The sequence below is a fragment of the Myodes glareolus genome, chromosome 6, assembly GCF_982192425.1.
Source record: "Myodes glareolus chromosome 6, mMyoGla1.1, whole genome shotgun sequence".
Lineage (NCBI taxonomy): Eukaryota > Metazoa > Chordata > Mammalia > Rodentia > Cricetidae > Myodes > Myodes glareolus.
The window spans coordinates 86,922,830-86,934,449 of record NC_142031.1 but is presented as its reverse complement, the minus strand read 5'-3'; the positions used below and the strand labels follow the sequence as shown (position 1 = coordinate 86,934,449).

The following is an 11,620-nucleotide window of genomic DNA, read 5'->3' as shown; positions in this document are numbered from 1 at the left end:
TCCCTACGTGACTGGGGAAGTGGTGCCCTGAGTGCTCAATCCGCCAGGTAAGATGTGCCTACTGGTGCAATAGTGGCATGACTCCCATAGGAGTAACCAACTGCTTTCCCATTGGAATTGAGGGCTGCTCTACCAGAAATTCACCTGTCACTCTAAATTCAATCAAAAGCCCATGGCTGGGGAGATCACAGACACTAATGAGGAAGCTGCTGTGGTTTGTTTTACTAAATGAATATGTTTATGAAATGCTTTATAAATATGTTAATGCCCCAGACTGGTGCTCTGTCAGCTTTGGTTCAAGAGTGTGTAGAAAGAACATGATTTCAGAGGAGGGTGTCTGAAGAGTGCTGTCCTCTTGAACTCCCAGCAACTGAGATGCCCCCTGTCCCCCTGGAAATGTAAGACTGGGTACATTGGGTTTTCATCAAGGAAGTGAGGAGGGGCTTGTGAGGTGCTGCACCCCCCCCCAAGGATTTATAAGCACTTAAGGCTGTTGAGGGAGATGTGTTTAGTTTTTATTTCATTTCTCTTTCTTAAACAGAATCTTAACCCAAGCTAGCACACCCCTTTAATCCCAGCACTTGGGAGGCAGAGTGAATTTGAGGCCAGCCTGGTCTACACAGTGTGTTCCAGGTCAGTCAATAAAACTGAGTGAGACACAAAATATTGTTCATTTATTTATTCCACAGTCAAATAAATCATGACTTAAAGCCATAGCATTATTGAAGAATTTGTGGTCCAGCCGTCTAAAGTGCAACACCGACAAGTATTCTCTTTTCCATGATGGACATAGAACATTTCACTAAGGAGCTGGGTGCAGCAATAACCCTTTGAAACAAACTGCCCAACAAACAGGCAGATTGCAAATACCTTCTACTAACATTTCACAGCAAGGTGGAAAAAGCCCCCAGAAGGCTAACTCGAAGCCCTCATTTCACACATAGGACCTCTCCAGCTGCTGTCTTCCTCCCTCAGTCACACCTGAACCCAGAAAGGCTTCTGGAATTCCTGCTTAGACACAGCCCTAGTCCCAGACGCCCTGAGCACAGGCTGCCTGCCATTAATGAGGCAGTGAGCCACTTCCATCCAGAACCTCCAGGGAAATCAGGAGCATAAACACGGCTCAGCGTCACCCCTCAAACAACAGTTTTAACTGTCCAATGAGCTCTGACGTCTGAGAGGCCGTCTGCATTTCAAAAACAACCGAAACGCTTGTGTTCTTATCTTTTCCTTTGTTTGCAAAAATGTTAGTAGACCACCCAAGTGGAAAAAAAAAATCAGAAAACTGAAAATTCAAAGGGTTTGTGCTACAAAGTAAACCAGTCCCCAGCAGGCTAATTTATTTGTTTTTGGGCTGCGAAGCCATGTAGAGGGCGATCAGGCAGTAGATGGTTCCTCCTATAGTCAGCGCCATGGTGGTCCGGTAAAGCATTTGGTCGGGAAGGCCTCGTTTCAGGTGGATGGGCACACCATCAGCCTTCTGGAGAGCAAGAATTAACAATGAGCTGGCCGATCAGACAAGGTTTTACAACAGACTGAACTGAAACTACTCCCTAAAGGTGACACAATGGGACACTGTGATGCACCAGAGTGTGGCAAAACACGGTCACTGTCTTCCTTTAAAACGGGGCTCAAGACTTTAAGTATGAAGCCATTCTCTACAGCGGGGTCTGAGACAACACTATACAGCAAAGTCCATGCTTCTACGGCCTTTATATTACGCTACCAAGAGAAGAGCCCTGGGGAGCTTTAACAAAGCAAGACAGCCAGCAGCTGAACCAGCAGGGGTACAAGGGATGTTCTGAGCACGTCTGCGTTAGTTGGGTTCTGATCATGGGGCGCACAGTCAGAACACGGTCAGTTAGTGACGCTCCAGTCCATCTCTAACCAGCAGGCCTTCCTTCCATCAACTGGCTAAAACTCACTTATAATCCAATCCTGTAGGATATTTAATCCAAGTTTTGTACAGACTCCAAGAGCCTCTTGGATGTTACTCATCAGATTTAAGACTTACACTGAGCAACATGAAAATGCTCTATAGCCAGGGTAGACTGAACCTGAACATACTTTTGTGGGGGTGACAACCCTGGGTGATAGCTCTGCCACTTCCCAGCACTCAGGTCACCAGGTGCTTGGCTAATCTAAGTAGATAGATTGAAGTGTCAGTTCTGGCTTCTCTCTGTTGATGATCTACCTAAGAGGGCTCCCAACTTCTACCAACAACACAGTGAACTGTAGTATCAAACAAGCCAAACAGAGAAGAAAACTGGCTGCCAAAGTCGCTGCGTGGAGCTGGCAAGTTGGCTCAGCAGTTAGGAGCCCTTGCTGCTCTCAGGTTAGTTCCCACACCACCTATAACTCCAGCTCCTAGGAATTCAACAGTCTCTTCTGTCCTCTGCACACATGTGAGATGCAGATCACACACACACACACACACACACACACACACTTGTGTCTGACACATTAAGTAGGCACTGGCTGACTCAGTGTCATTACATGCACTCCTGTGTTCTCTCACAGTGATTATGAGGAGCCATACTACATGAGTGATCTGAAAATCTGTGCATGTTACAAGGCAATGAGATCAATTAACCATCCTCCCTCCATTACTGGCATCTACCTGTAAACAGGTTCTATGAGTTAATGGATCAAACTAAAAGCAAGAGTTCTATTTCAGGAAAAAGGAGGCTGGCAGACAACACTAACATGAAACTCGGGTTTCAGAAGCTCCCCCCATGCACACATCTATGCCCTTCAATTCTCTGCTGCGGTCTTCGCTCACCTGGAAGAACTTCTGCAGCTCTGGAACTTTGTTCTTCCCTGCATAGTCATACGCCGTCACAGTGGAGGTCAGCTTAGTCGGTGTGGCGAATATGATAGGCGGTGCTTCTGTGGAAACCACTGGCCTTAACCCCTGCAGAAAAGCAAAAGACAACAGCAAGCCCTGAGTATGTCTGGGCAGCTGAGCTATTTCCGAAGGCAGGCTGGCTGGGATAGCAGACACAGCACTGCTGTGTATAAGGGAAGGAAGAGGGTCTCTATCACTTGCATTATGAGGCCTTTGGGCAGTTCTCAACCCTCTGACAAAACACCCTTATCTGCTTTCTCACAGCAAACTATCAAGAACTCTACCAGGAAGGACAAGCAAGGCCCAAGGTGAGCTTCAAGAAGCACTGTGTCCATAAAGCGCTTGTTCTTGTATGAAGGGCTGAGCTCAGGCCCCAGTGCTATGTATAAGGTGGGGTGTGCTCCTAAGAACTAGGCTGACTTTGGCCACACACACACACACACACACACACACACACAGAGAGAGAGAGAGAGAGAAAATTCTGATGCAAAAGGCTACACTTTATACGATTTCATTAATAGCAGTGCGGAATAGAATTCTAGCAATAGTTACTGGCTGCTTACAGCAGAGTGTGAGAGGGTGCTAGCTGAGGAGGACAGCTCTCTTTTTAAAGTTATACAATTACTCTAAAATTAACTACAGGGGCTGGAAAGAAGGCTCAGCCATTAAAAGCATGTGCTGCTCTTGCAGAGGACACAAGTTCAGTTCCTAGCACTCAATGCAGGGTGGCTCAACCCTGAGGGGACCTGACTTCTCTCGATTCTACAGGCACCCAAATAAAAAACAAAACAAAACAAACCAAACAAACAAACAGAAACCTCTCTTTTTCTTTCCTTCCTTTCTTCCTTTCTTCCCTCCTTCCTTCCTTCCTTCCTTCCTTCCTTCCTTCCTTTCTTTCTTTCTTTCTTTTTTAGACAGGGTGGCCTGGAATCTGCTGTATAATCCAAGCTGACCTCAAACTTACAGAGATTCACCTGCCTCTTCCACCCAAGGGATGGGACAAAGGCACATGCCACCATTCCTGAGTGCTAGAATAAAAGGCTGCCTTGTTGTTTTGGTTTGGTTTTTCACAGGGTTTTCTCTTTGTAGCCTTGGAACTCTCCATAAACGACCAGGCTGGCCTCTGCCTCCCTGGGATTAAAGGCATTTTTTTTTAAAGAACCTAAGGGCAGGCTGAGGGTGTAGCTTATATCAAAGTGCCTACTTAACATGTGCGGCCCCAGCACCCCAAACAAACAAACCCCAAACCGAGGGAACTCTGTAATTTTTATCTGAAGGTACAACGCTGCTAAGCAACACACACAGACAGTATGGATACTAAAGTTTAAGATTAAGAATTACAAGCCAGTAAAATCATTCCCTTAAATTCTACCTAGGAAAATTAGAATTCTGTGTTTGGAAGAAGTTTCAAGTCTGACCTTTGCAGTCATTGGAGTTCTTACTTCTCAGAGAAATTTATCTGTAACTGACAAGATCTAAAGATCAGATATCTAAAATCAATACAGAGGGAGGATAAGAATGAATTATGAAAATATATTTAATGAAACATTAATGCTGCCCCCACCAACCAGGCATTAATTCTAAACCAAAACCTACCAACAAAGGCACTGAAGTACAGCTGGTCTGCTACAGGAAGGGCTGTCTAGGGTAGCGTGGTCACTCATTCAACAGGCATGACCCTCACTCGCTCTACACCAGACACGCACAAGAATCAGTCACCACGACAGCTCTAAGCGATTTCATATATTCACTGTAAAAATTCAGAGCACAGGCTGTTAATGTTACTATCAATTCTTACGAGCTGTGCATTCTCCCCAGTGGAGCTCAGCTGTTTTTACTACACTGTCCATTGCTAACGCAGTTTGTTGGCCCTCGGATAAAAAGAATGGATATGATGGTGCCTCATCTCACTGTCATCGCGATAAATCACCAAGCAGTGTTAAAGGAACCAACAGCCCCCGTGTTTCCAGGCAGACAGTAAAGGAGCACTGGGCTTCCGGAAAGCTGCTAGACCAGGAAGCGGCTTACAAGCGCATGCCTGTGCCCGTGACTGCCACCAGAAAAGGGCAAGGAATCCCCTGAAGGACAGCCAGTGCTCTCAGCTGCTCCAGATCTTGGAATTATTGTCTCTTAGTCACTCCGGAGACTCAAGCTCCACCAGAACCAAACCCCAAGTTCTAAAAGCTTTAGGGTTCACACCCTTCTCTTCAGTCTCCTATTTCAGTCCCTTCCTGCTCCTTAAGCCCACCCAACCCCATCCCCCTATAAACCTCTCGGACTCCAAGCATATTTTTTTGCCTGGAATGGTTTTCAGATTTCTACATGGCTTGGCTTGTATTTTCATCACCCCTGGGAAACATTTCCAAAACACTCTTTTGGCTGCTTAAGCCAGGTTTATGTATCATGAGCTGGCCCTTAACTCACCTGTAGCCCAGGCTGCCCTTAACTCTTGATTCTATTACCTCTGCCTCCCAAGTGATAGGATTATAGCACCACACCCGGCTCTAATGGCCCTTTTACTGTGCGCACCCCTCCCAACCCTGCAAACAAGTCAGCCCAGTAGCCTCATTCATGCCTCCTTCTCCACAGCACTCAGCCACCCAACATGCTACATCCCTCTTTATTTGCTGTCTTCCCCCTTGTGCAACAGAAGTCCCATAAGAGGATTTTAGCATGTTTCCGTCACTGATCATATTCCCAAGACTAACAGACAGCATCTTCCATACCCACTTGCTGAACACATAACTGCACTAACGAGGGCTAGTTTCAACAAAAAGTAGACTCCTAACTGAAGCCTACGAACTGGAAAGTGATGGCAGAGCCTCCACTCCTGCAGCAAGGGGGAAACACCTGAAAGATTCTCTAACCTAAGCGAAACCAGGCTTTACTGTTTAATACTGACTGTACATAACCCTACCTCTCAACAGTTTACACACTTAAATTCTTCCTGTTTTAATTGCTAAAGTCCAAAGAAGGAATGTGTCCTGGAGACTGAAGACAGGGCCACAGAATGCTAAACAAGGGCTTGATCTTGCCCCTCCAGCCTCTAAGTGCTCCAAATTGTGTTTTGTTTAACACAGGGTCTCATGAAGCTCAAGCTGGCCTAGAACCTACTCTGTAGCTAAGGATGAGCTTGAACTCCTGCCCCTCTGCTTCTACCTCCCATGCTGGGATTACACCACTGTGCCAGGTCACAGGGTTCACTTGTTAAAGAAAGGAAACAGGTTTATTAAGTACAGTGTGAGCAGTCAGGTTTGGCAGTGCTGCTGTACAGCCTGTCCAGCTCACATTAAAAAAAAAAAAGATTTATTTTTAAATTATGCATATTGTGTGTGTGAATGGAGGCAGAGGTGGCACATCCGTGTATGTGTGAATGCAGGTGTCTGACACCAGAAGACAGCATCACATCCCTTGAAGCTGGAGTCACAGGCAGTAAGCCAGAGGACTTGGGTACTGACAGCCACACTTAGGTCCCTGAAAGAGCGAGTGCTAATGGGTTAGTCACCTCCCCAGCCACCAGCTGAAAGACTTAAAGGCAAAGTAAACCTGATTTTCCTCCTGAAACTGATAGGTTCAGCATTTTCTTTTAGTTTTTAGGACTGAGGCAGGTGGAGATAAAAAATTATCTCCATTTAAAAAAAAAAACGTTTTTATTGGGGAGCTCAAGAGAAGGCTCAGTTGTTAAAGGCAGTTGTTCTGGCTGAGGACCGGTATAGTGGCTCACAACCATACTTTTAACTCCAGTTCCAGGGGATTCTAGGCCGCCTTCTGACTTCTGTGGGCACTAGACATGTATGTGATATACATACATCCACGCAGGCAAAACACTCACACACAAATAAATTTTAAAAACCCAGTTTTAAATGTTAGAAACCTATCAATCTGCTCACCTCTGATTTATGAAATCTTCAGTGGCTCAAATCCTATCTAACTGAAGCTGGACATCCTCACCATGTCCCTTTGCCACCTCACACTCCAAATGTCTCAAAATCACTATCAACCCACTCGGGAGCTCCTGGTCTCCAGGGAAAGCATGCCCATTCACATGTCGCCTCGAATACGCCTTCCTCACCCCCAGGATGCCACTCATCAATAAGAGACATATTCTACCCCAACTTTCTGCATCCCATCTCTTATTAGTTTCTTTTTTTTTCAATCTATTTTATGTATTTATTTATTATGTATACAATATCCTACCTATGTGCATGCCTGAAGAGGGCACCAGGCCGCATTACAGATGGTTGTGAGCCACCATGTGGTTGCTGGGAATTGAACTCAGGACCTTTGGAAGAGCAGGTAATGCTTTTAACCACTGAGCCATCTCTCCAGCCCCCTCTTATTAGTTTCTTATAAAGTGTAGTTATTTTATCATAGGCCTTCATGATTCACCTCCAGTCAAACTTACTCAACAGCCCCCCCCCCCTCCCTACACCTAGACTATCATTCTAGCTTCTTAACTACCATTGCTGGGTCATATAGTAAAATCCTGCTTTGCCCCTTAGGAAACTACTTATGCTAGCTAATCTTGCGTCAACTTCACGCAAGCTGGAGTTATCAGGGAAGCGGGCCTCTGGAGAAAATGCCCCAACATTGGCCTGTGGGTGGTGCCACTCCTGGGGTGGTAGTCCTGGTGCTATAAAAAAAGCAGACTGAACAAACCATGAGGTAGGAATAAGCTAGAAAGCAGTGTTCTTCTGTGGTAGCGGTTCTCAACCTGCAGGTCACAACCTCTTTGGAGGGCAAACATCCCTTTCACAGGGGTCGCCAAAGGCCATCTGAAAACACAAATATTTACATTATGATTCCTAACAGTAGCAAAATTACAGTTAAAGTAGCAATGCAACAATTCGGTGGTTGGGGTCACCACAGCACGAGGAACTGTATTAAAGGGTGGCAGTGTTAGGAAGGCTGAGAACCACTGCGCTATGGCTCTGCCTCAGTCCTGCTCTGACTTCACTCAGTGGCGGAGTGTGACTGGGGAGCTTGAAGACAAAGGTAAACCTGTCCTCCCCAGGCTGCTTCTGGCCATGGTCTTTTCACAGCAATCAACACCCTAACTAAGACACTACCAAACTGCATTCCAAAGTGGCTGCGCCATTTTAAATTCTCTCCAGCAATGCAGTAGGCTTCCGGTTTCCCTATGTTCACTTCTACAAGCTGTTGTCTGTCTTCGACTACAGGCATTCCGGCAGACACGAAGTAGTACTGATTTTGATTTTCCTTAATGACTGACTAGTAATGTCAAGTACTTTTTCACATGCCTCAACTTATTTGTGGCACACATCACAAAAATGAAAGATGAATGCTTTTTAATCAGCCACTATAAAATACGCCCCCAACAATTAGTTGCCATCAAGTTGACTTACAAATCTCTGTGCTATTGTTACACAAGCAGCATTTCCATATTTGGTCATTTAATGCTTGCTACTTATTCACTTTATGTAACACTGAATGGTACAAACATTTTCATCTTACAGTGCACTGTGGACACAAAAGGAAGATAAAATGCTACTAATTATCAGAATCAGAACACCACGTTGGGGGCAGTAGCTTGTCGGGGGGTTCCTGCAAATGCTACAGCAGGCCGAGGAGCTATCAGAGTGAGGCAAGAAGGAAATGTGGCTCAACACCACTTAGCTGGTGCGGAGTCTGACCCAAGCAGTTTACTTTTGACATATTTAAGCACAGAACAACTTTGGGAAAGTTTCCACGTGACAATTATCACAACAAAGATTAAGGCATGACTGCATGTCTTTTGCAAAGTACCTATGACCTCTTTTACAAGAATGGGTTCCACTGACTGAGAAATAATGCCCAGAAGTTTGGGATAAGCCTAATAGCCTGGGGGATTCAGGCGAAGCCTGGCCCTGCAGATAACAAAGGATCACCAGGTTATTAACTACATTCATTCCCAGCTTTCTGGGCAGAAATGGGTGTAAACCCTTTTACTGAAGAGAAACACCTGCCAGTTTTCCACTCCTGGTTTCCCTAGCACTATCTGTGGTCGTGTGCCCCACAGTCACTCTGAATCCACAATTCATATACTGCCTACCCAAAACTGCCTCTTTCAACGTGGCCTAAGAAAACTTTAAATGAGCTGGAGATGCAACTCAATGGCAAAGCACTTGTCTGGCCCTGGGTTCGATACCCAGAACTATAAAAATAGAAGCTTTAAGTAACTTAGAAATTCTAGTACTAGAGTGAAATCTAATTCAAGGGATACCAAAACTCTGAAAGTCCTGTCTATATCACCTTTAGGTAATACCTTTAGGTAATCCCTGCTCTGGGTGTCAATTTATTTCAATGCCACTTAGAGAATTTTTACTCTGTCCTTTGAAACAATAGGGTACATGCTATAGCTAGCTCTATTAACGGCCTATCTACAGGGCTAGAGAGATGGCGCAGCGGTTAAGAGCACTGCTGCTCTTGGAGCGGACCCAAGTTCAATTCCCAGCACCCACACAGTGGTTCACAATTGTCTCTAAGTCTGGTTCCAGGGGATTTGGTTTCTGCAGGCCCCAAGCAATCACAAGGAACACAGACTTACATGTAGATAAAAACACCCTTACATATAAAAAATAAAATATTTTAACAACCATATCTACAACCACTACAAGAGAGTGACATATTTATAAGATGAAACACTCATATACGTAGCGTGAGGTTTAACAGTTTAGCAGCAGCGGGGAGGCAACCTTGGTGGGTTGGAGTCAAAGGGTACCACAAAGTCACAGAACTTACGTGGGAAGTTTACTGGGGGGGAGGAGCAGAAGGAAAGAGTGGGGAGGGAAAGGCTCGCCTTTTGTAGGGGATGTAGTGTGTGTACAGCGAGAGTGCTCCACTAGTGGCTCCATCAGCCACAGTGCTGCTGCTGCTGGGTCCTGCTAAGACCTGAGAGCAGAACAGTGTAAATGCCTGAATGCTAGCGGAAGGAACCTCAAAAGTACAATTAAAATCAGCCTTACACAGGAGGGTACATGTTGTGGGGTTTACAAAGGGCTCAAAACTATTTACAGCGATAAACGCCAAAATGGGAAGGCAGATAGGGATTTCTAATAGGGAGAGAATATGTGAAACCTTCCTAAAGGTGATATGATTAATGATCTGCACACTAATAAAGGAGTGGGTTACATGGCATATGCATGCCAAAATCTCCCTAACCATGATCTGTGCTCTGAAAGCACACTATAGAAGAAGATACAACGAAAATAGCACTTCGCTACATCTTTTGTACAAGAAACGGATCACGTACAGGCAACTCTTCCCTTACAACTCATTACACTGGATTTCAGTTGACACCACACTAGCTCCCCTTCCGACCTTGGACTGTTCCTCATTTCCTGTCACTTGTCTGTAATGGAAAGACAGTCTCTTTCTTCCTTCTGTACTTCCTGAATGATCTCTCCTTCTACTACCCACCAAACATGGGCTGAAACAGACATATTCATAAATTCAGCTGCCACCAGACACGACATGGCATCAGAAGCTGAAGACTCTTCTTCCTCGCCCTCCCCTAAAAGTAAATTCTGCCCTTCTTGGCCTCCTTTATCCTGAAAGTACATCTAATCTTGTATTGAAGCCATGCTTTAGCTCTCTCCCCCTAACCAATGCAGTGCTCCACAGGGGGAGAAAAGAGGCAATAATAACGGAGTATTTTCTTTACAGCCTAGACGGGTCACTTACTACTCTAATCAAGGTTTTCCAGCTTCGTGTTCCACCAAGCTTTCTCGCGCTACTCTGAGCAATGATTCAGCGTCAGCTTCTGGAGAATATATAGCATGTATCCAGCACCATCTGCCAAAAAGGCTGCTCTCTTGACACATACCGCACTTAACTCAAATCAATGCTGCCCGGAATTAAAAAGGGCTCACCACAAAAAGTTACAAGTCACAAAACTAAGGCTGCTAAATTCAGCACTAACCCAATGTGAATGGAGCTCTAAACTACCACATTTTCGCAACACCGAGGCTGAAGAAGGAAACAGCATTGGTCAGCTCTAAGTAGGACCTGAATGTCAGTTCGGCCAATGGTCAAAGACTGTTACTTAGTAATTAATGAAAGTGTAAGCCTCTTTGCGTGTAACTTCCCACGCTTTCCCTTGTACAGAAGAAATCCGCCTTACAAGCAAGAGTCTCAATCCCGCCCTTCCATTTCTTCCATTTGGTAACAAAAGGGAGCCACAAAGACCACATCAACAAGGGAGAGCTGAAACACGAATTCAAGTTACATTCTGTGCACCACAGACTTTCTCGAAAAATCCACCTTAAACAGGCAGCCACCCCAGGGGTCACCTTGATTCAATCAGGGTATCAGACCGAACTTCTGTGCCATGCAAACCTTGCCTAGAGTGGACTACAACACAGAGATGCCTTAGAGACAAGGCAGTGTGGCAAAGTACCAGGAGACACCAGCAAACCGAACCGATCGGCCGGCAGAAGCTTCTTCCGGCTCGGACTCCGCGACTGCCTGCCTCGGGACGCCGTTCTCCCGCCAGAGGCGGCGCGGTACAACTCGTACCTGCGGACTATAGGCTTCCGAAGCCCAAGCTCCAGCCAACTTCTGCGTGAAACCGCTAAACTTGTAGTACATTTTGCCTGAGCCCGGCTTCACACAGCCACTGCCTGTGCGACCGCCCTAGAGAAGGACCCCGCTTCCTTTTTGGCCCGCCCAAAGCTTGGCGTAGGGACCCTGAGCCAGGATGCAGACTGTCCAGGAAGCGCCTGACTGAAAACATGTTCTCTTAAACCATGTCAAGGAAACAAACTACTTTCT

The 11,620-nt window shown here is 45.7% G+C and overlaps 1 protein-coding gene across 1 annotated transcript; it reads right to left on the bottom strand.

Annotated features, from left to right (window-relative positions):
- Positions 1 to 664: 664 nt before the first annotated feature.
- Positions 665 to 11,525, bottom strand: Cox7a2l (cytochrome c oxidase subunit 7A2 like). The gene is made up of 3 exons (XM_048416197.3): positions 11,366 to 11,525; positions 2,783 to 2,914; positions 665 to 1,480 (listed from the first exon to the last, which is right to left on the bottom strand). Exons 1-3 carry the CDS (start codon positions 11,435 to 11,437, stop codon positions 1,340 to 1,342), a joined length of 345 nt encoding a protein of 114 aa, XP_048272154.1. The 5' UTR covers positions 11,438 to 11,525; the 3' UTR covers positions 665 to 1,339.
- Positions 11,526 to 11,620: the final 95 nt, after the last annotated feature.

Excerpts from the sequence above, each read along its gene's own strand:
- Cox7a2l (XM_048416197.3), bottom strand. The coding sequence starts at position 11,437 with ATGTACTACAAGTTTAGCGGTTTCACGCAGAAGTTGGCTGGAGCTTGG. Across the intron at positions 2,915-11,365 it reads CGGAAGCCTATAGTCCGCAG|GGGTTAAGGCCAGTGGTTTC; the intron begins GTACGAGTTGTA and ends GCTTTTCTGCAG. Across the intron at positions 1,481-2,782 it reads AGCTGCAGAAGTTCTTCCAG|AAGGCTGATGGTGTGCCCAT; the intron begins GTGAGCGAAGAC and ends CTTGCTCTCCAG.